The sequence below is a fragment of the Poecile atricapillus genome, chromosome 2 (assembly GCF_030490865.1).
Source record: "Poecile atricapillus isolate bPoeAtr1 chromosome 2, bPoeAtr1.hap1, whole genome shotgun sequence".
In the NCBI taxonomy this organism is placed as follows: domain Eukaryota; kingdom Metazoa; phylum Chordata; class Aves; order Passeriformes; family Paridae; genus Poecile; species Poecile atricapillus.
In genome coordinates, this window is record NC_081250.1 from 152,961,028 (window position 1) to 152,984,448 (window position 23,421).

At 50.1% G+C, this 23,421-nt stretch overlaps 1 protein-coding gene across 3 annotated transcripts in view; it reads left to right on the forward strand.

Annotated features, from left to right (window-relative positions):
• Positions 1-23,421, forward strand: part of ARHGAP39 (Rho GTPase activating protein 39) — a 105,403-nt gene that overhangs the window by 41,862 nt on the left and 40,120 nt on the right. For all 3 annotated transcript variants that reach the window (XR_009276686.1, XM_058830033.1, XM_058830032.1), the window contains exon 2: positions 21,777-22,208. Coding sequence is in view for 2 of the 3 variants with exons in the window: in XM_058830033.1 (XP_058686016.1) it covers positions 21,777-22,208 (432 nt within the window). In the remaining variant the exon portion in view is untranslated. The remainder of the gene's footprint in view (positions 1-21,776; positions 22,209-23,421) is intronic.

The following is a 23,421-nucleotide window of genomic DNA, read 5'->3' on the forward strand; positions in this document are numbered from 1 at the left end:
ACCAGAGTCTTGGAAATGAAAGAAACCAGAAAATCTGAATATTTATAATTTACGCCGATAAAAACGGCAAAGGGAAAGATCCAGGTGATTGTCCCAGCAACTTGGGGCTTTTTTGGGGGGAAAAAAATGTGTTGGATGATTGGAAAATATTAATAAAGGAGATGAAAACAGGCTGGGAAAGGTGGGAATGTCCAGCCTGGAGAAGCCAAGGATCCAGGGAGACCCCAGAGCCCCTTCCAGTGCCTAAAGGGGCTCCAGGAGAGCTGGAGAGGGAATTTGGACAAGGGATGGAGGGACAAGACACAGGGAATTTTTTCCCACTGCCGGAGGAGAGGGATATTTGGAATATTGGGAAAGAATTATTCTTTGTGCGGGGCTGGGAATAGAATTCCCTTTTTTCCCCGAGCTTTCCATTAGCAACTTCTAAAAGGGAAGAAATCCTTTCCTAGGAAAAGCTGCGGATATTTCTCTTTTTACCTTAAAGCCAATCCAGGGAATTCCCAAATCCTACACACTCCAAAAGGTTGGAATAAGAGATGAGTTTGTCACTCATGGCATCTGAGATCCCATTTTTTGGGTTTTTTTAGGGAAATACTCATTTCCCTGGCAACTGCTCCTTGTTTTTTTTCAGGGATCTGATTGTCCCAGTTTTTCCTCCCTCACCATCTACGGAGCCAGTGGGGAGCTATGGAAAAGGACAGAGGACAGGGGATGGGACATGTCCCTGGTGTCACCATTGTTTCCTCCCTCCTCTTCCTGCTTCCCATCCTAGATCCAAATTCGGCTCTGACATCTCCTTGATCTCCTAAAATTTCAGGAGGAAAATGTCAGGTTTGGGATCCAAACCTCAGGTTTGGGGTAAAAACTTCAGGTTTAGGATCAAAACCTCAGGTTTGGGATCCAAACCTCAGGTTTCCATTTCGGAGCCTGGTCCGTTTGGACTCGAGCTTATTTATGGAATTGCGGAATCTGTGAGGTCGAAAAAGACTTCCAGGATCATCCAACCTATGACCCAATCCCACCACGACACCAATTTCCACCTCCAGGGATGGCAATTCCCATTCCAAGGTCTAATCCTGCTTTCTGTGAGGAAATTCCAGCCAATCTCCAACCTTATCCAGGTTTAGGGCAGAGGAGGTTGGATGTGTCCTAAGGGATGTGGCAAAAACGGGGAAACACCAGTGATGGGGTGGTCTGTAATTATTGGAAGTGTTTGGGAATGACTTGGCTTCGTATTCCAATGGGGAAAAGTTCCCTGGGAGCCTCCAGGGCCGCAGGAATTGGTGGAAAATATGGAATCCCATGGAATCGTGGAGTTGCTGAGATTGGAAAGGAATGTTGGCGGTCGTCTCGTCCACCCCTCGGTGTCCTCTGGAGCAGTGTCCGGACACCGTTAAATTATCCAGGAATACGTGGAAATGGGAAGAGCTGTTGGACAGCCTCAAGACACGTCAGGATCCCTTAATTAGTCTGTTCTGAGGTCATTAGTGTGGCACTAACGAACATAATCCCGTTAACGAGGAGGAAAAAACCCCAGGAATTGCTTCCTGGAAGTTGCACCGAGGATTCCACGTGTTCTCCCTGTAGAGAGAGATCACAGGATCAGCCTTGGGATCACGGGAATAAATGATCCCACTGATCCCATCTGGGCTCCAAGTCCTTCACATCCTGGCCTTGGGCACTTCCAGGGATCCAGGGGCAGCCACGGCTTCTCCAGGAATTCCATCCCAGCCCCTTCACCGCTCTCACAGCCAAGAATTCCTTCCCAATATCCCACCTAAATTTCCACTTTTCCACTGGGAAAAGTGGAAATTTAGGTCTCCTGTCCCTCCATCCCTTGTCCAATCTCCAGCTCTTCTGGAGCCCCCTCAGGCCCTGGAAGGAGCTCTGGGGTCTCCCTGGAGTTTCGTCTTCTCCAGGCTGGACATTCCCAGCTCTCCCAGCCTTTCCCCAACCTTCCACTGGATCTGCTCCAACATCTCCACATCCTTCTGCCGTTAGAGCCCAGAGCTGGATGCAGAATTCCAGGTGGGAATTCCAGCAGAGGGGCAGAATTCCCCCCTTTGCCTCTCTAAAACGTTTTCCATCCCCATTGCAGCCACAGGAGAAACAGGATTGGATAAAATGGGATCGGGAGCACCCCCCCCCCCACCTCTGCTTTCCAAGTATTTCCCTGCCTGACTCAACTAATAAATATCCAGGATTTATGATAATTAATTCCGAACACGCCCTGGGATTGTGCAGGTGCCTGGAGTGCCTCTCCCTGGGCACTCGGAATTAATTTGGGAGGATTTATTCCATGCCTGGGCTTGACACGGAAGTGCTCCGGTCTTCGGCACATTCCCAGCCTTTTCCTGGAATGCTGAACCTCCGAAAGCAGAGCATAAAGGGAAGAGATTTGCATGTGGTTGCCTAAGGAAGCTGTGGAAAATTAGGGATTAAAACAGCACCGGGAGAGCTGGAATTTTACCAGGGATGAGAGTTCCCATGATCCAAAGGCTTTGGGAATTGTTCCCTGGGATTGTTCCCCTCGAGGGGTTCCAGGAGAGCTGGAAAGGGATTTTGGAAAAGGGATGGAGGGGCAGGACACAGGGAATGGTTTAAACTGGCAGAGGGAATTTGGGATATTGGGAAGGAATTCTTCCCTGGGAGGGTGGTGAGGGGCTGGAATGGAATTCCCAGGGGATCTGTGGCTGCTCCATCCCTGGAAGTGTCCAAGGCCAGGCTGGGGCTTGGAGCAGCCTGGGATAGTTGGAGGTGTCCCTGCCCATGGAAAAGGGTGGGATTGGAACATCTTCCAAGGTCTCTTCCAACACAAACCATTCCATGATTCCATGAATTTCACCTCCTGGCTCCAGATTTCACAAATATTCCAAAAAACTATGGCTAAAAGAAAAAAAATGGGGGAAGTATCCATGAAATACGGGGAAACAAGGAAGGGATGTGCACTTCCTAGGAATTCTTTGCCAGAGCCTGGAAAAATCCTGCAGGGAAAAGTGCCACAGGGAATTGTTTTCAGCTGAGGGAGAAATCTGCGACTTGGAGTGTCAAAGTTCAGGACTTTTTCTGGGAAAATCCTTAGGAAATGGAGCTGCCAGCCCGATTCCCTCCTCCACCATGCCATTCCTCACATCTTCATTCCATATTCCTTCTTTTTTCCTATTTCCTTATTTGTCCAGGATTTTTTGCTTACCATCCCCCCAAAAAATTTACTTGGGATGATGCAGGATCTCTTTATGAACTTTTAAAGTTGTTTTAGGTCCAGCTTCGAATTCCAGGCAGGAATTCCAGGCTCACCCGCATGGCACAGCCCTTGCTGTTAATATTTGGGATTCTCCTGATAAAACACGGGAATTTAATGGAGATGGGAAGATTCTGAGTTGATTTCCCAGCTTGTTTTCCCATCATTCCAACAGCAAAGGGAAGGTGGATTGATGTATCAGACTAGGATGTGCATCCCTTGGGATGCAACCCGAGGAAAACCGGGAAGGGAGGTGCAGGAGGAGCTTGGGAATGACTCGGGAAAAGCCGGAATGGACGCTCTGGCAGCTGCCCAAGCCGTCTGTCGGATGGAGGGAAGGGGGAGCTGGCCAACCTCCCCTCCACGTGCTTCGAGATCCCGATAAAAACTCCAGAGCGTTTTCCAAACAGATCCGGGGATGGAGCGCAGCCGTTCTGTCTATCCATGGAAAAACAAAAAAACACAGGGATTCATCCACATCTTGTTCAGCTCCTTATCCCGAGCAAAAAAACAACCTCGGGATCGCTCCTCCCATTTTGTTGGTGAGCTGGGAATGTCGGGAAGAGTTTTTGGGAGACATTCCCACCCCGGGAAGTTGTGGGATATCACTGAGAAGGGGATGGAAAACCAGGAATCCAAACGGAATCGGCGCTATCGGAGGCGTTGATCTGGTTCGTTTGAGGAAAATTAGTTATTAAGTGGATTTAGGTAATTAAAAGTCGTTATCAATTAAGAGCTGATAATGAGTCCTGCCACGGGGCCCTTCTTATCAAGGTCTTGCTGGAACAAATCCGGGCCCACCAAGGATGAAAATGACATTGGATTGGGGCCTTTTTAGGGGATCAAGGCTCAGGTTTAGGATAAAAACCTCAAGTTTGGGATCAAAACTTAAGATTTAGGATCAAAACCTCTGATTTTAGGATCAAAGCCTTAGGTTTAACATCCAAATTTCAAGTTTGAGATCAAAACCTCAGGTTTAGGATCCAAACCTCAGGTTTGGGATCTAAACTTAAGATTTAGGATCAAAACCTCTGATTTTAGGATCAAAAGCTCAGGTTTAGCATCCAAACCTCAAGTTTGGGATCAAAACCTCGAATTTCAGGAGCAAAGCCTAAGATTTCAGGAGGAAAAGCTCAGGTTTAGGATCAAAACCTCCAGTTTAGCACCCAAACCTCAGATTTTAAGATCAAAACTTCTGGTTTAGGATTAAAAATTCAGGTTTAGGATGAAAAGCTCAGGTTTAGGATCAAAACCTTCAGTTTGGGATCCAAACTTCAAGTTTAGGATGGAAAACCTCAGATTTAGGATCAAAACCTCCAATTTTAGGATTCAAACCTCAAGTTTGGGATCAAACCCTCAGGTTTTAGGTTCCAAACCTCGGGTTTAGGATCCAAACCTCCACTTTTAAATCCTATTTTAAATTATATTTTAAATTATAACACAGAATCGAAACTTGAGAGCGCTTTGAGATTTTTTTCCCATTTATCACCGACGCAATTCTGCACGAGCTGATGCCGATCCCTCTATGGAAAAAACACGGATATTACTCAAAAAAAACCAACCCAAAATGCTTTTCTTGGGCTCCCAGCAGGAGCAAGGAATTACCCCAGGATCTGCCACAGGGAAGGAGGAGCCGCTGCCACTCCAGGCCCAGAGCAGCCGCTGCGGTAATTTTTGGGGCGGCGCCGACAGAACCATCGGATTTTGCTCCGGGAATGCTTTTCTCCGAGGGCACCCAGCAGCAGGCAGAGCCTGGAATAGCTTGGGATGAATGGAAAATCCAGGAGGTTGGAGGCCTTTGTGATTTTTTTCCCCGTTTCTTTTGTTTTTAATCCCAAATTAACAAGCGCGGCTCTTTTATTCCCACGTGGCTCTCCCAGAATTTCGGGGGAGGAGGAGGAGGAACAGGAACAAAAGCCCTGAGCCATGGATATAATTTGGGAATCAGCATGGAGCTGTTGAAAAACCTGGTTGTGCCCAGCCCGCTTCCAAACCCTGGGAAAAGAGGATTTAATGGCACTTTTTCCGATCGGATCCTCGGAGCTGTCAAGCCTTAAATGTTGGATGGGCAATCCCATGGAATGGGACGGACACAAAATCTCCGTAAATGAGACCGAGAGCTGGGATTGAGGGAGTGGCTCCCAGGAAACCCCCAGGTGGCTGCAGCAAATTCCTTGGAATTTGGGATGTGAAGGTTGCAGGAGGTTTAAGGGGAGGGGAACACGTGGGCTTCTCCTCCTGCTGTTCTCCAGAGGATCCCTTCAGCTCCGGAATAGTTTGTCATTCTTGCGGCACGGCTGGAGAATTCCACTTTGACAAAAAGAAAAAAGGGATTTCAGCATCCCAAACTCACTCTGGAACAAGGATGAAGTGTGGAAAATCCCTCCTGCTGCTGGAGGAGTTCTTTCCTTCCTTCCTGGATCCAGGCTGGGGGATGAAGGGATGGAGAGCAGCTCCAAGGAGAAGGAATTTGGGTGTTGGTGGGTGAAAAAACAGGAAATGCCCCATCCGTGTGTGCTCACATCCCAGGAATTCCCAGTGTCCCAGGCTCATCCCATGGCAGGGAAACAGGAAAAGGGGAATTCTGCCCCTCTGCCCAGCTCAGGTGAGGTCCTGTCTGGCATTCTGCATCCAGCTCCAGGATCCAGTATCAGGAGGATGCGCAGCTGCTGGAGAAATTCCAGAGGAGGCCACAGAGATGCTCCAAGGGCTGGAGCCAGGCTGGGAGAGCTGGGAATATCCAGCCTGGAGAAGGGAAGAATCCAGGGAGACCTCAGAGCCCCTTCCAGGGCCTGAAGGGGCTCCAGGAGAACTGGAGAGGGTCTTGGGACAAGGGATGGAGGGACAGGACACAGGGAATGGCTTCCCACTGCCAGGGGGCAGGGATAGATGGGATATTGGGAAGGAATTCTTCCCTTTGAGGGGCTGGAATGGAATTCCCAGAGAATCTGTGACTGCCCCATCCCTGGAAATGTCCCAGGCCAGGTTGGACGGGGCCTGGGATGGGGGAAGGTGTCCCTGCCCATGGAGAAGGGTGGAATTCCATGATCCTTAATGTCCCTTCCCACCCAAACCATTCCATGACTCCCTGTGATGACCGGGATGGGTTTATTCCACCTCCCACATTCCTTGGCCGTTTTTCCCTTGTCCCCCCAATTTTCCCATCGGCCAACCCGGCACCACCAGAGAAGGGAAGAGAAATATGGAGGGTGAAGCCAAATTTTTCCAGGCTGGAGACAACACAGGAACAGCTCTAAATCCTTCAAATGGGATTCCTGCCTACAAAACCCTCGGAAAAATGGGAACGGAGACCACGGCACGGGAACAGGAACGCGATGGCTTCAGCTTCCACATGCTGGACATTCTGGGAGCCTCCCTGATGGATTTCTCCTGCTTTTCTCCCTGCTGGAGATAACAGAACCACGTATGGATTCCTTTGGACAGCAGGGATTTCTGCGGATTCCCAACAAACGGAAAAGTTGGATCACTGGGATCTCTCCTGGATTCCGTGAGGAGCATCCAGGGCTCTGGGGGTGGCTGTGGTGAGGAGCCGAAGCTCCGGTCCAGATGGTGCCTCCGGATCATTCCCGGAATGTCCCAACCATCGGATAATTGGGAGTGAGGGAGAGCCTCTCCCAGATGGATCCTCTGCGGATTCCGAGAGGGCGCCGCGTTAGCGCCGGCTCTTAACGAGCTCCTCCAGCCCGGAGAAGAGGCTGGGAATGGATCCAAAGCTCCTCTCCACCTAAAGGGGTGGTGAGGAAGGGAAAAACAGGATTTTCCATGGCAGGGATGCCTGGCTGCAGCATGGAGGGGTCTGACATTGGACATTTTCCATGGTTTTGGTCAGCAGGAACGGTGGGGAGATACCCATCCTTGGAATTTGTGGAATTTGGACGCTGAATGGGAGAATTCCAAGTTTCCTGTGCTCGGGTGAGGAAGGAAACGTGGCCCAGGTCACCTCCAAATCCATCCTAAAATATTAGGGAATCATGGTTATAAAAACAGGGAGAAATGGTGTTGGGGAAAAGCAATTTCCCATCTCCCACTTGGAATAAAAAACCTTGGAAAAGGGAGGAGGAGCTGTTCCGGCTTTCCCGGTTTTTGGGTTTTCTTTTGGGAAAGATGCTCTTTTCCCTAATTGCTTCATCCATCATCCTAAATTTCTTCCCCCCTTTTCCCGCTCCGGTTGGGACGCGGAGGTTTCCTTTTCTCCTGTGTGTAGGGAAGCTCCTGTAGCACAAATATCCAAGGTTTTTAGTGGAAAAGGAGCCTTCCTCATCCTCACTGCCCATCCAGGCCAAGTTTTGAGGAGTATCCAATGGGTGTGAGCCTCTGGAATCCGCTCCTCCTGCCAGAGGAGCCTCTGGAAGCAGCAGATGCTCCCGCACCTGCCAAGTCACTCTCCCAGGGTGGGTTTGGGATGAGGTTTTGCTCTTTGGGAATTCCTCCGGCAAAGTTCCTTCCAAGGAGTGGCAGAACATGGAAGTGTTTGGGTTCCTTGCGTGATTTCGGTGGCAAAGGAGCATTTCTGGGTGGAATGTTGGTTATTGAACTCCCTGATTTAGTGAAATACCCGTGTTTTAATCCATGGACTGGGGGGAAAAAAAAACCCCTCATTTATTTCTGGTATTCCAGGAGGTTTTTTTAAATTTCAAGGATATTTAGGCCTGTTTGGAATTTTCCTCGGAGTTTATGAGCTGGTGTAGTCCTGGATTTGGTGTGTTTGAATTTACTTTAAAACTTTGGAATGAAGTCATTATTCCCTGTGGGAACCCTCGGAGCTCCAGGGATGGTTTTTGGAGGGGTTTTTCTTCAGCATCCAGAGGGAGCTGGATCTGCTGGGATCCACTGGGATCCACTGGGATGTGAGGATGGATCCATTAGTGGCTCCCAAAGCTCTGGATACAAACTCCAGATGCTCCAAATGTGGTTTAACAGCAGCACAAAATCATGGAATGCTTCGGGCAGGAAGGGACCTTCAAGATCATGGAATTCCATGGGCAGGGACATTTTCTGCTATCCCAGAGTGCTCCAATTCCTGGCCTTTGACAATTCCAGGGATGGGGCAGCCACGGATTCTCTGGGAATTCCATTCCAGCCCCTCACAACCCTCCGAGGGAAGAATTCCTTCCCAACACCCCAAATTCCCTCTGCCAGTTTAAACCGTTCCCTGTGTCCTGTCCCTCCATTCCTTATCCCAAGTCCCTCTCCAGCTCTCCTGGAACCCCTTCAGGCACTGGAAGAGGCTCTGAGGTTTCCCTGGATCCTTCCCTTCTCCAGGCTGGACATTCCCAGCTCTCCCAGCCTGGCTCCAGCCCTTGGAGCATCTCCGTGGCCTCCTCTGGAATTGCTCCATCAGCTCCAGATCCTTCTGCTGCTGGATCCTGGAGCTGGATGCAGAATTACAGGTGGGGCCTCACCAAGGGGCAGAATTCCCCCTCTTTTCCCACTTCCCACAGCTCCAGCGGGAAGGCGCGGATCAATATTTCTCCTGGATGAGGAGAAAAAGTTCGGGAAAAGGGGAAAAGCTGGTGGAAATCCTGCATTTCCACCTCCCTTCCCCTCCGCCGGAATGGCAGATTCCACACCAACTGTGCCGAGCCCTCGGATCACGGATCCCAGGCACGAGTCACGCTATCGGAGCGATTTATATCCACGGAACATATGGCCCGCTTTCCGTGCGGATAACCAACGCTTCCCTCCATTTTCCCCCTGCTTTTCATCCCCACTCATGTCCAGAGGAAGAATCCTGACTCTTTTTTCTCTGGATTTGGGAGTAAGGGAGCAGCACAAACTCCGACAGCCGCGCGGATCCCGTAATTTTCCTCCTACAAAGGATTGAAGGATTTTGTGGCTCCGCTCGGCGGTGGGGGGGTGTGTGTGGGGGGGGGGGAAGTTCTTTTCCCAAATGGGATTTGCTGTCTGGAGCACCCGTCTTGGAGCTTGGAATGTTTTCCAGCCTTATCTCCCAGTCCTAAAAATATCCTGGCAGCGCTGTCGGGAAGAGGGGGAGAGCTGCTTCCGTGTTTTTCTCCCTCTCGGAGAAGGAGCGGGAGGTCATCAGATATTTAGGAGGCGACCTCGGGAAGGTCATCTCATTTTCCACCTTCTAATTGCTCCCGTCATCCCAGAGACTTTTTATTTTTTAGGGATCGAATTCCACAGGGAGTTAAACGGAGTTGATGTCCTGGGGAAACAAGGATTCCTTGTTTTTCATCCCAAATCCTCCTCCTCCTCCTCCTCCTGGATTCCTCCCTCATCCCGATCCCAGCCGTGGTGGGGGAATCAAATGACGACAGGTGGCCTCGGAATCACCTGCTCCCTGTCAGCTGCCGCTTCCCGAGGACAAGGAAAAACCATTCCAAAGCCCCAGCTCAGGATTTCCAAGGAATTCAACCCCCCTGGAGGAGCTGTGCCCGATGTTTGCTGTGGCTCTGGCAAAGGAGGGAGGAGGAGGAGGAGGAGGAGGAGGAGGAGGAGGAGGAGGAGGAGGAGGAGGAGGAATATTTTTCTCTCCAACTCAGATTTGCTATTCGTAGTTCCCTGCTCCTTTTCCAACCTCATTCCATGAATATTTTGGAGTTCAAAAAGCACGGGATGTGCTCCGAGCCTTGTTTTCCTCTGCTTGGGGCTGGGATTAGCAAGGAAAACAAAACTTTTTCCAAGTTTTTTCCTCGGTGCTGCTTTTCCCTTAGGTTGGTTGTGGATTATTCCTTGTTTTTTGCCATCCTCAAATATTCCCTTTTTTCGTCCCAATGGGAAATCTCGGGAAAGGCAGACTTAGAACTGGGATTTAAAGTTATTCCATTCGGGAATTTAATTTAAGGATGTGTATTTAGATTTTATTTTCCTTACATTGAGTCCATAAAATGCTTTGATTCCTCTTGAATTCCCCAAAAAAAAAAAAAAAAAAAGTGAATTTTTACTGTTTTGCTGGAATTTTTGTCCTTTTCCCACTGTTTTCCAGCCTCTGTGATTTTTTGACATTTCCTCCATCCAGGCTCCACCTTTTTAAGTTTAAAGCTTTCAATTGAATCTTTTTCCCTCGGGATTGGGACGAACGGAAGTTTTTTTATGGAAATGAGGTTTTCCCTAAGGAGTTAAAAATTAGGAGTTCAAGGAAAGGGTGTTTTGGACATGTGGTGAGGAGGGTCGGGATTCAGCAGCTGCCACCGGAATTTTTTCTGGCTCCTCTCCCTCTCTGCCTCCCCCCAGCTGCCACTGCCCCAAAAAGCCAAATTTGGCCTTTTTTCCCCCTAAAAACGCCCCCGTCCTTAGGGGAAAATCAGGGATTTCAATCATGGAATGGGTGGGAAGGGGAAATCCCATTCAGTCCCCCTGGACACCTTCCACTATCCCAGGTTGCTCCAACCTGGCCTTGGACACTTCCAGGGATCCAGGGGCAGCCACAGCTTCTCTGGGAATTCCATTCCAGGGCATGGCCACCCTCCCAGGGAGGAATTTCATCCCAATATCCCATCTTTCCCAGCCCTCTGGCAGTGGGAAGCCATTCCCTGTGTCGTGATGATCCAAGAGGGCAAAAATTTGGAATTAAAAAAGTCAGTTTAGCTGAGCCAGGGTGATTCCTGAATCTGTCTCACAAGGCGGCAGCAAAACCACCAGGAATTCTGGAAAAACAAGGAAAAATAACATCCTTTCCAGTATTTTTATGGAATTTTCTGGCCAGGAGTTTTTGTGGTATTGGATTTCAGGCCCCTGATACTTTTCTTTACGCGGAATACGAAATGGAGACACCTGAGATTGGCGGAATTCCTTTTCCTGCAGGAATTTTCGGGGCGGGGGGAATCTTTCTTCCCTCGATTCTGATCACTCCAGGTTTTTCTCGGATCGGTGCAGGTTGTTGCTTGTTCCCGGGCTTTTGGCTCAGAGTTCAAAGCATTCCTCTCAATATTCCCCATTTCCAAAGAGCTTATTCCCATTAATCATCTTTTCCTCAGAAGATTCCGATTGGAAAAGCAAAATGCGATTAATTTATTACGGATTTTCGGAATCATTTGAATCAGTGTTGGCAACCCCCACTCCAATAATCTTCACTCCGACTCCCGGGAAGTTCAGGAGTGAAAATTTGGGATTTGGGAGCAAATTAGAGCTGATTTGAGGAGTGGGATTTCATGGAATGCCACCATCCAAAATGATCCAGCCTCAAAATGGGAATCGTCTGCTCCAGCTTCACCCAACCTGGTCCCACCTCAGAGGCTGGAAAACCGGCTCTTCCCATCCCAAAATTGCCCCACAAACCCTGGGAAGGTGGCTTTTCCAAGAGGACGAGTCACAGGAGGGTGTTCTCTTGGCTGGAAGGGCGGAATTTGGATCCAAGGTTTTCGGTGGAATCCATTGGTTTGGATCTGGTTTGGCATTGGTTTGGGTAGAAACCAATGAAGGCCTAAAGATTTACAAAAAAACATGGATAATGGATCACAAAATTCTCCTGGAATAATAGATCACAAAATTCTCCTGGAATAATGGATCTTCTGGAGCATCTTCAGTTCATGCAGCTTCTTATCCATTAAAAAACTCAGAGGTTTTTTTTGGGAATGCTGTCCCAGAACCTCGGAGAAGATGTTGGGTGGGCATCCCGCACCCCCCAGCCTCTTCCTGGGATCTCCAGCTCCTCTTTTCCCCTTATCCCATCCCATCCCATCCCATCCCATCCCATCCCATCCCATCCCATCCCATCCCATCCCATCCCATCGTGTCCTCCAGCTCCTCTCCCACCATTTTGGGATGAGAAACAACTCTTCCATCTCAATCCCGGTCCCGCTCCCTCTCCCACCCCTCGGCAAAAAGAATTCCCATCCTGCTGTCCTCATTCGCCCTCTTCCCTTTAAATCCAAACTTTTCCAGGGCTGATATCCCCAAGCCCTTGACCTCTCCGAGGTTTAATAAGGTGAGAGGCTAAAAAAGTGATTAATTGGCGTCGGGAGAGATATCAGATCACAAAAGCCTCCGGATAAAATTCCAGAGCTCCTTTGAGAGGCTCGAGGTCATCCCGGCGATTTCGCTGCTTTCATGCGGATCCTCCATTCATCCCGGGCTGTTTGCCTTATCAGCTCTCCGGCAGCTTCCTAAATTCCTTGGGCTTTTTTTTTTCTTTCCTCGGAGTTTAAAGGAGACGCCGGCGCTGTGAAGTTCAGATCGGGAGCGTCGGAAAGCGGCGGCGCACGCTCCGATAAGATGGGAAAAAAAATCCGTCCTTTCCTTTTTCTGAAGCTGCTCTTTGAAAGCCTCCAGGGTTTTTTTTTTTGGGAGTCTTATCCCTGTGTCCTCCAGGCTGGAAGGGATGGGACGATGCCAAAGACACGGATGCAAAGCGGGATGGTGGGAGATGGGAGGGGTAGGAATGTTTTTCATGGCTTCGTTCCCTTCTCCACAGCAAAAATTCCTCCAAAAAAGGGGAAAACCACCCAGGGCAGAGCAGGGTGATCCTTCCCTGCTCCTGGGGATTTCCTAACCTTGGAATATCCCATTTAAAAGCTCTTGTCCTCCTTGAACTTGTCTAATTCTCCTTTGAACCTATTTATGGGATTTGGCTGCGTTGCCGAATTCCACGGCTTAATTAGGAGCTATGGAAAGTCATTTCCTGGAGTTGTCTTTTAGCAACCAATTAAAGGGGGGGGAAAAAAGGCATGGAGTCATTCCCTGCTCCTCTTCTTCACGGTGCTTTTTAGGAATAATGGGAAAATGGAGTTTTCACTCTTCTGAGATAGTCTTTGGTTGTTTTTAAGGCTTCTTTGGGAATTCTTTTCCTCTGAGAGTGGGATTTATGGAACTTTCCAGAGAAGTTGAGGTTGTCCCATCTCTGGAAGTGTCCAAGGGCAAGTTGGAAAAGGATTGGAGCAACCTGGGATAGTGGAAAGTGTCTCTGCTCATGGAATGGGGTTGTGTGAGATGGTCTCGAAGGTGTCTTCCAACCCGAACCATTCCATGATTTCTGGGGCTCAAGCTCATCCCGAATCTCAGGGATTTTGATTCCCACTGGAATCAGAGAATTTGCAGCAGAGATGGGGTTTTGGATTTCGTAGAACATCACGTTTTTGGAGCCTTTGGATGGTGTTTGATCCAACACCGAGGAACATCAGATTCCCTCTTGGGCTCCATTTCCTGATTCTCCAGCGGAATCAGCGAATGGAAACGCTCATTTTCCATGGATTTCCTCACAGTTTACCCAGACCCAGGGAAGACGTAATTCCATGAATTCCATTTGTAGCCACCCTCAGTCACTCGAGCACCAAAGCCCAAGCAAGGCCTCCTCAATTCCCAGATCCATCGTAAGATCAATATTCAAAATTATCCAGATATTTATTCCTTCAGGAAGGAGCTGGCAGGAGCTGCAATTCCAAGCTGGCAGAGAAATCCGGGAGCTTCATCCCAATGCAAAAAATTCCTCCTCCACGGTTTGGCTCCCAAAAGTGCTGAGGAAGAGCTTGGCCAGCCTGGAGCTTTCCCAGAGCGCATTCCAAGCCGTGGCGCATCCCAGGACACGTTATCCCGGTTTAACCGGGGCCGGGAATTACTCCGGGGGTGTCATTTGGAGTGCAAATCATTCCCGAGTTGCAAATCCCGGGGTTTTGTATCTCCAGCAAATCAAAGCGGGAAGTTGAGCTCTGACGCCGTCGGATCCGTCAGGCCACGTTATCCCTGCATTCCGCCTCTTCCAGACAAGCAGGAATGTCCCACTTTTGGATCTCTGGGGGTCTGTGGATAAATAAACGATCCTTGGGGTCCCACCACTCCTTTTTCACTATTAAATTCCCTCAGGACAATTAAATATCCGATGGTTTTCCAATCGTTGCGGTCAACGGCAAAGGGAATGGTGGGGATGGTGCAGGGTTGAACAAAAGGTCTTGAGATGCCTTCAAACCCCCCCACGGAGCAGGAAAAAGGACCCTCAAAGTCCTTGGAATGCTGGTGGAAAGAGAAAGGATCTGCTCTTGTCAAGGTTGGGAATTTGAAGCTAAAAATGGGGAGATTCAGTTGGATATTGGGAAGGAATTTGGTTACAGTGACGGTTGGTGAGGGCCTGGAATGGAATTCCTGGAAAAGCTGTGGCTGCCCCATCCCTGGAAGTGTCCAAGTGCAGGTTGGAGCAACCTGGGGTGGGGGAAGGTGTCACCACCCACATCCATATGAGTTTTAAGGTCCCTTCCCACCCAAACCATTCCATGGTTCCGTGAAATTCGATGGTTCAATGGTGTTAAATTGGGAATCATCATTCCCAGGCTTCTCCCATCAGGAAGGAATTTTTCCCTGTGAGGGTGGTGAGACCCTGGAATGGAATTCCCAGAGAAGCTGTGGCTGCCCCAAGGGGATGGGGCATCTCTAATTAAGATGATTTTCCCTTAATTAATGATTCCCCCCTCCTTTTTTAAATACCTCGACATCTCCATCCTTGGAATTTCTCCCATCTCTGCATTCCCAGCCCTGGATTTTTTCCCATCCCAGCTCTCACAGGAGCTGGATCAGCTCCCAGATTTCTGCTCAGCCCTTTATGGATTTATTTCATTGCTCAGGGATCGATCCGACGCCTGTTCCCAGGAGTCGCCGGCCGGGAAACTGCTGAGCAAGGCAGGGGCAAAAAAACTCTCCATCATCATCAACATCCTGAGGTTTTTCCTGTTGGATCAGCCTTTGGAGATGCTTTTCCTGACAAAAAAAAAACCTCCTCACGTTGATGCTTTGGAGGAACCGGCCACAATTTGTGGGATAATGGGGTTTTTTTTGAATTTTCATGGTAATAAGGTCATTAAAGTTTTGTAGGATCATGGAAACATCAAATGGGTTGGGTTGGGAAGGGAAGGGCTTTTGGAGGTCATCAAGCCTGACCTTCCACTGGACCGGGTTGCTCCAATCCCACTCCAGCCTGGGTTTAAACTGGGTCTTAAGGAGCTGGAATTTGTGTCACTGAGGTCGATTTGGCCTCAGAGCCACCTGGGACTTGACCCCTCCCTTGGTGTCACCTCGGTGTCACCTCGGTGTCACTCCTGGCTCCGGGATTAACTCCATGAGCCGACCTGGCTTAGGATGAGTTTAAATTTCCCAGCGTTCCACACCTAAAATAATTTGGAATTTATTGATGGCTGCAGCCGGAAAAACGGCTGAGCAGGCATTTTTTGGGATCAGAAAGAACTGGGATCAGATTTCCACATGGATTCCTGGGATTTTGGTCAGAAAGGAGCAGCTCCAAGCAAAGACCTGGAGGGAAGAATTTGGAGGAGTTGTTTTAAATTCCTGAACCATCCAAAAAGAGGGAAATTAAGTTCAAGCTGGATCACCTTTATCCAGAGTTGAGGCTTCAGGTTTTCAGAGGAACAGGGATGAGGGGGAAGGGTTTGGAATTAAAAATGGGGAGGTTTAGATGGGAATTTGGGAAGGAATTCTTCCCTGAGAGGGTGGTGAGGCGCTGGAATGGAATTCCCAGAGAAGCTGTGGCTGCCCCATCCCTGGAATTGTCCAAGGCCAGGTTGGACGGGGCTTGGAGCAACCTGGGATAGTGGGAAGGTGTCCCTGCCCGTGGAATTCCACAACCTTTAGTCCTCTTCCAAACCATTCCATGATTCCATGATCCTCCCAACGATCCCATAATATTCCTGCTGACATCTCCTCTTCGCCTCGGCCGCCCTTGAACCTTCTCCCGACATTGCCCAGGGAGTCACATCCCTTCTCCATCAAAGCAGCGCCGCGTGAACGCCCGGATCCGACGGCTCCTGCCTCCCGGAGCTGGGTTTTTCCCTCTTTTTATTTAATTGGAAAGGAAGGAGCAGCGGCCGGGGCCGATCAACGACGGATTCGCGTTGATGGAGGAGTTGGTTTTTCCCCGAGGTGGCTTTTTAGGGTCAGCACTTTTCCATCGCTGGAGTTGTCATGGGTTGAGGACGGAGCAGAGGGCTCAGCCTTCTCCCACTGTCCTGGAATTGCTTTTTTTTCCGGTAGGGAATGCAGAATTGCAGGATTCTTTTCCGGATTCTTCCGGACTGCACAGCTCCCGGTGTTTGTGTGGTTAACAGATCAAGGCCTGGAGCTGCTGGAGCATCCGCCTGGGTCCTGAGCTCTGATTTTGCTGGATGTTCCGTCCTGTCCTCAGGGACTGATAAAAAATGGGATTTCACCTGGCTGTGTGTGGCCACATCCCAGAAATTCCCAGTGGAGAGCAGGAAAGGAGGGAATTCTTCCCCTCTGCCCTGCTCAGGTGAGACTCCACCTGGAATCTTCTTCCAGCTCCAGGATCCCACATCAGGAGGATGTGGAGATGCTGGAGCAGATCCAGAGGAGGCCACGGAGCTGCTCCAAGAGTTGCTCCAAGGGAATGTCCGGCCTGGAGAAAAGAAGGATCCAGGGAGACCTCAGAGCCCCTTCCAGTGCCTGAAGGGGCTCCAGGAGAGCTGGAGAGGGACTTGGTACAAGGGATGGAGGGACAGGACACAGGGAACGGCTTCCCAGTGGAAAGGTGGAAATTTAGGTGGAATATTGGGAAGGAATTCCCTGGAAGGGTGGTGTGGCCCTGGAATGGAATTCCCAGAGAATCTGTGGCTGCTCCATCCCTGGAAGTGTCCAAGGCCAGGTTGGAGCAACCTGGGATAGCGGGAGGTGTCCCTGCTCATGGGAAAGTTTTGGAAAAAGATGACCCTCAGAGTCCCTTCCCGCAGGGAAAAATTCCATGATTTTCCATGATAATCACCATTACTGAGGCATGGCGGACCTGGAGTCAAACTACCACAGGGTTGCCTTGGAATTTTGGGGAGAGGACACTCAGTGTCCCAAAATCCCGTGGCAAGGGATGGGACCACAGCGATTCCATGGCTTGGCTTTTCCAGAGAGAACAGCGAAACCACCGGAGCTGTTTTCCGGAGTTCTCCATGGAGTGGCTGAGGATCCACCCCTCTGCCAGCCCTCATTCCATGATTTTTTTTCCCGTTTAACAACTCCCCAGCTGCGCCCTGAGCAGGTGACTCCCCCTCTGTGGGAAAAGCCAGGATATTTTTCCTTAACTCCACCCCACTCCAAGTTTTTTCCAGCAGCTCCAGCTGTCCTAAGAAAAAAACTGCGCCTTTGGGTGCCTGTCCTGATTTTTTTTTTTCCCTGCTGCATCCATCAGGAAAAGCCAAGAACGATTCCATCTTTGGGGTTAATGATTCCCTAAAAATGGAATTACTGGTGCAGAAAAACGAAGATTTTGATATTCCCTGGTTTATTGCTGACACATATGGATTCAGCTCCGGGTTTTCCAAGGTCTGGCATCAAGGAATTGTGGGGTTTTTTTCCATATTTTAAGTCAAATATTCCTGAAAAGTCAGTAATAAATAAAATTATGGGTGTAATAATGACAGGAATAGGAACAAAGTGGAAAAGAAATAAAATAATGGGGATAATGAATAAAATAAAGGGTGTAATAATGAATGTTAATTAATTAATTAATAATAAAATCACAGGCAGGGGTTGGAACGGATGAGCTCTAAAAGCTCCTTTCACCCCAATCTGTTTAATAATTCCATGATTAATTTAAATTTTCATGAAGTTTTGGGGGTGTTTAAATTAATTTTAAGCAGTGAAAGATGAGAAATGAGATGGGAAATAAGATGGGAATTGTCCTTTCCTGGGAATTTTGCACTGATGGGAGCGATTTGGGTTCTTGGACACATTCTTGGTTCTTGGATCTCTTGGATATTTTGGGTTGTGATTCCAAAGGGATCGCCTGGGAGTGGGAAATTTGGAGAGCAGAACCCCCCAAGTGCTGCAGAGCCTCTTCCGAGATCTCCAAAACCTCGCCAGGGATCGAGAATTTGAATTGATTCTCGTAAAATCATGGAATAGTTTAGGTCGGAAGGGACCTTCAAGATCATCCCATTCCCTTCCCTGGCCATGCTCCAACCCCACAAAATCCTGGGAATCCCAAACCTTCCCTGGGCTGGGATAGGCCAGGTGCCACTGGCCACCTTGGCCGGTTCTTTGGCCAATCCTGGTTCTCCAAAGCTGGAAGTGGCTTCCAGTGGCCGGATCGGATCCGAGTTTTACGGAACGAGACGAGCCATGATTTAGGATCTACTCCCCTCCCACTGCTTTTAGTCTCTCTTCTACATGGAAAAGCTTAATTGTGGATTTTCCTCTCTTTTCCAAGAAGAATTGGACACGTTTTCACCCTTTAGGGGGGTTTGATCCAAGCTGGGAGCCCACACCCTGAAAATCCCACTCTTTTTTCCACCCAGAGGTTTAAATCCCGTTGGAAAATGAGCTGAGGGCTCGGGGCCAGGCTGACACCTGGGACCCCCCTCCAGGGACTTCTTTTCTTTCAAATTGGGCATTTCTGAAGAGCCTCCAGGGATTCATTCCCAGGGAAAGGCGTCGGGATGCGATCCATGTGATCCATTATTGTCTAACTCCCTGGATGTGTCAGCTTTAAGTGGCACCTTCCTTGATAAGCCTCACTTAGCTTTTTATTCCCCCTCATCTATTTCTAGACGTTCCTTAAAAGCCTTGGAAAAGCAGGCGGGGATAAATCCCAAATAATTTCATTAAATTCCTTCCATTTTTTTTTTTTTTACATAAACCCACGCAAAAAAGAGGAATTTGAATAAAGACGCGGATCCCGGAACATCTCAGGTACCCTCTGGATTATCCAGAGGTGACAAGTGCAGTGTTTGGGGTGGAATTCTCTGTTTCTTAGGATTGCGACTTCTTTTAATCCTCTTTGGAATTTCTAAGCTCCCATTTGCTGCTGGATGATCCCAAAAATCCCTTTTGTTGTGTTTCTGAGTGAGGGGGTCAGGGAAATTCCAGGAGAACGCAGATGGGGGAACAGAATGGAGAGCAGCCCTGGGGAGGGGGAATTTGGGGAATTTGGGGGTGTTGGTGGGTGAGGATCTCCACAGGATGTATCCATGTGCTCTGGTCCTGGAAATTCCCCATGTTCTGGGCACATCCCACGGTGTGGGCAGCAGGAAAAGGGGAATTCTGCCCCTCTGCCCCGCTCAGGTGAGATCTCACCTGGAATATTACATCCAACAGCAGAAGGACCTGGAGCTGCTGGAGCAGATCCAGAGGAGGCCACGGAGAAGCTCCAAGGGCTGGAACCAGTCTGGGAGAGCTGGGAATGTCCAGCCTGGAGAAGGGAAGGATCCAGGGAGACCTCAGAGAACTTTCCGGAGCCTACAGAGGCTCCAGGAGAGCTGGAGAGGGACTTGGGACAAGGGATGGAGAGACAAGACACAGGGAATGGCTTCCCACTGCCAGAGGGCAGGGATAGATGGGATATTGGGAAGGAATTCTTCCCTGTGAGAGTGGGGAGGTTCTGGAATGGAATTCCCAGAGATCTCTGCCTGCCCCTGGACCCCTGGAATTGTCCAAGGTCAGATTGGAGCAACCTGGGATAGAGGAAGCTGTCCCTGCCCATGGCAAGGGATGGAATTCCATGATCTTTAAACTCTGTTCCAACCTAAAGCATTCTGTGACTCTGGGCTCTGGAAGTGCACAATTTATGGAATTGATGGATTCCATGAATCCCAAAACGTGGATTTGGGATGAGACCCTGCCTTTATCTCTCAGCAGGGCTGTGACCCCTTTGCCCAGTGCCTAAAGGGGCTCCAAGAGAGTTGGAGAGGGACTTGGGACAAGGGATGGAGAGACAAGACACAGGGAATGGCTTCCCACTGCCAGAGGGCAGGGATAGATGGGATATTGGGAAGGAATTCTTCCCTTGAGAGTGGGGAGGTGCTGGAATGGGATTCCCAGAGGAGCTGTGGCTGCCTCTGGATCCCTGGAATTATCCAAGACCAGGTTGGATGGGGCTTGGAGCAGCCTGGGATGGGGGAAGGTGTCCCTGCCCATGGGACCATCCCATCCCATTCCCATTCCCATTCCCATTCCCATTCCCATTCCCATTCCCATTCCCATTCCATCCCTTCCCATGGAGGCCAGGACACGGTTGGGCCCGTTCAGCCCTCACCATCTCCATCCCCACCACCGCCAGGTTTCGGTGTTGGTGGCGCCCGCGGTCGTCACCCAGCCCAGGTGTGTTGGGACCGGTGGTTTTGGGATGGTGCCGGAGCTGGAACCCACAGAGCCAACGCCTTTTCCCAGTGTCGGAATCGGGACAGAGGGAAGAGGGTTTGGGATCTTCGGAGTGCCGGGGAGCTGCGCTGCTCCAGCTGGAGCTGGGGAGGTGGAGTCCATCATTCTGGCGTTTTTCTGGGAAGTGCTGCTGGGTTTGGTGATGTGGGCGGCAGCGCCGGGCTGCAGGGTGGTTGTGCAGGAGAAGTTCATCTCCAGGTTGGTGATTCCAACCAGTCCTTCCCATTCCCTCATGGAATGTGCTTTGATCCACGGGTCTTCAAGGGTTCGGGCCGGACGCCGTGATCCCAGGTGGACATTGGGGTGCTGCAACACAGGGCGTGTGTTTTGCAGACTTGCTGGGTTTCCCTGGGAGCTGAAAATCTGGGATTGGTTGGAAACCCTTTGGAAAATCCTCTGTTTTGTGTCAGTAATTCTGTGCGGCTCGATGGGGTAGAAGAAAGAGTTGTGAAGTCTTCATCGCACGCTCGCTGCGAGTGTTGATCACAGAACCATTGGATGGTTGGGGTTGGGAGGGACCTCAGTTGAATTTTCCCTCTCTCCTTGTTCTTTTCCAGGCTGGAAGGGGTGGGAATCATCAAATCTTGGGAACAGGAGACTCAGTGGGGGTGGAAGGAAGAATTGAGAAATGGTTCTTCTCCATTCCGCGCTCGTGTCAAATCACGGAATCATGGAGTGGTTGGGGTTGGGAAGGACCTTGGTTGAATTTTCCCTTCTCTCCTTGTCCTTTCCCAGGCTGGAATGGGTGGGAATCATCAAATCTTAGGATTGGGAGACTCGGTGGGGGTGGAAGGAAGAGTTGAGAAATGGTTCTTCTCCATCCCGTGCTCACATCAAATCACAGAATCATGGAGTGGTTGGGGTTGGGAGGGACCTTGGTTGAATTTTCCCTCTCTCCTTGTTCTTTCCCAGGCTGGAATGGGCGGGAATCATCAAATCTTGGGAATGGGAGACTCGGTGGGGGTGGAAGGAAGAGTTGAGAAATGGTTCTTCTCCATCCTTTGCTCGTGTCAAATCACGGAATCATGGAGTGGTTGGGGTTGGGAGGGACCTTGGTTGAATTCTCCCTTCTCTCCTTGTCCTTTCCCAGGCTGGAATGGGTGGGAATCATCAAATCTTAGGATTGGGAGACTCGGTGGGGGTGGAAGGAAGAGCTGAGAAATGGTTCTTCTCCATCCCGTGCTCACATCAAATCACAGAATCATGGAGTGGTTGGGGTTGGGAGGGATCTCGGTTGAATTTTCCCTCTCTCCGTGTTCTTTTCCAGGCTGGAATGGGCGGGAATCATCAAATCTTGGGAATGGGAGACTCGGTGGGGGTGGAAGGAAGAGTTGAGAAATGGTTCTTCTCCGTCCCGTGCTTGTGTCAAATCACGGAATCATCAGGTGGCTTGGGCAACCTTCCGAGATGGCTCAGTTGACGTTTCCCTTCTCTCCTTGTCCTTTCCCAGGCTGGAATGGGTGGAAATCATCGAGCCTCGGACCCGGGAGCGCATGTACGCCAACCTGATCACGGGGGAGTGCGTGTGGGACCCCCCCGCCGGCGTGCGGATCAAACGCACCAATGAGAACCAGTGGTGGGAGCTCTTCGACCCCAACACCTCCCGCTTCTACTACTACAATGCCACCACGCAGAGGACGGTGTGGCACCGTCCCCAGAACTGCGACATCATCCCGCTGGCCAAGCTGCAGACGCTGAAGCAGAACACGGAGTCGCCGCGGGCTTCCACGGAAAACAGCCCCGGCAGGAGCAGCAATGTCAGCAGGGAGGGAAGCACCAGCTCGTCCTTGGAGCAGGAGCTGGAAGGCAATGAGAAGGTGCAGGAGCAGCGGTCGAGCCGCCAGTCCAGCCAGTATTCCGTGGTGAAGGAGGAAACAGAAAGGTAAAGGTGGGGTGGGTGAGGGGGAAAAATCCGGAATTCCCGGTCCTGGTGGTCTCCAAGAGCAACCCGCACGGTGCGGATCTTGGGCAGAGATATTTTGTGGATGGTTCCTCCAGCTCGAGCCTTGGTGGGTCTCCACCAAGTTGGATTCTGCAAAAAACAAGGAGGAAGAGGGAAAAACGTCAGGAAAAGGTGTTTCTCCACCTTAGGGGTAATTTAGATGTTCCCTGCAGGAAGTTTCCTTAGAGGAATAATTTCTCGTCCTCTGAAATTCGTTTTTGGGATTGGAAATTCGGGTTTAAACCCAGACGTGGTTTTAAATGATTTCCCTGGATAAAATCTCCCTGAGCTGATGAGTCGGGATGATTCATGCCACAACCACGGCTTGTCCCACAGGTCTGGGGAGCTCCTGGCAGGGATAATTTCCCTCGGGAAGGAGAAGGGAGTCAGTGCTCAATTCCCAAGGACAAGGTTCGGAGACGTTTGTGGCGTTCCTCTCCGGTCATTCCATCTTTTAAGGCTTGAAAGCTGCAAACCACGGAATCTTGGAATGGTTTGGCTTGGAAAGGAGCCTTAAAAATCCATCTTTTTCCACCTCCTGCCTTGGGCAGGGACACCTCCCACCATCCCAGCCCGACCTGGGACAATTCCAGGCATGGAGCAGCCACAGCTTTTCTGGGCGACCTGAGGTCGGTCATTAATTAATACATTTGTCTTCTCTTAATTGATGCTTTTGACCACGTTAAGGACCCGACCAGGTTGAGGAGACCAAGCAGGGGTGGAATTCCCGTTCCCAGCTCCTGCTCCCAGAAACTGTGGCTGGATGGGAACAGGAATTCCCGGCTCAGCAAGTGCTTTCATGTGGGGCATCAGAGGCGGCCTCGGCTCCGCAGCTCGGGGGAGGTTCCACCTTCCCGAGGTCCTGGAAGAGGCTCTGGTGGAATCTCTGAGCCTGGGAATGGGGGGTTCTCGTGGGGCAGGGGGATTTGGGGAAGGGAAATGGGTTTGGGGTTGTTCACTGCAGGTGGATGTGGAATCAGCCATGGAATTACAGAGTCACGGAATCATGGAATAATTTTGGTTGGGAAGGGCCTTAAAAATCGTGGAATTCCATCCTTTCCCATGGGCAGGGACACCTTCCCCCATCCCAGGCTGCTCCAAGCTCCGTCCAACCTGGCCTGGGACATTTCCAGGGATGGGGCAGTCACAGATT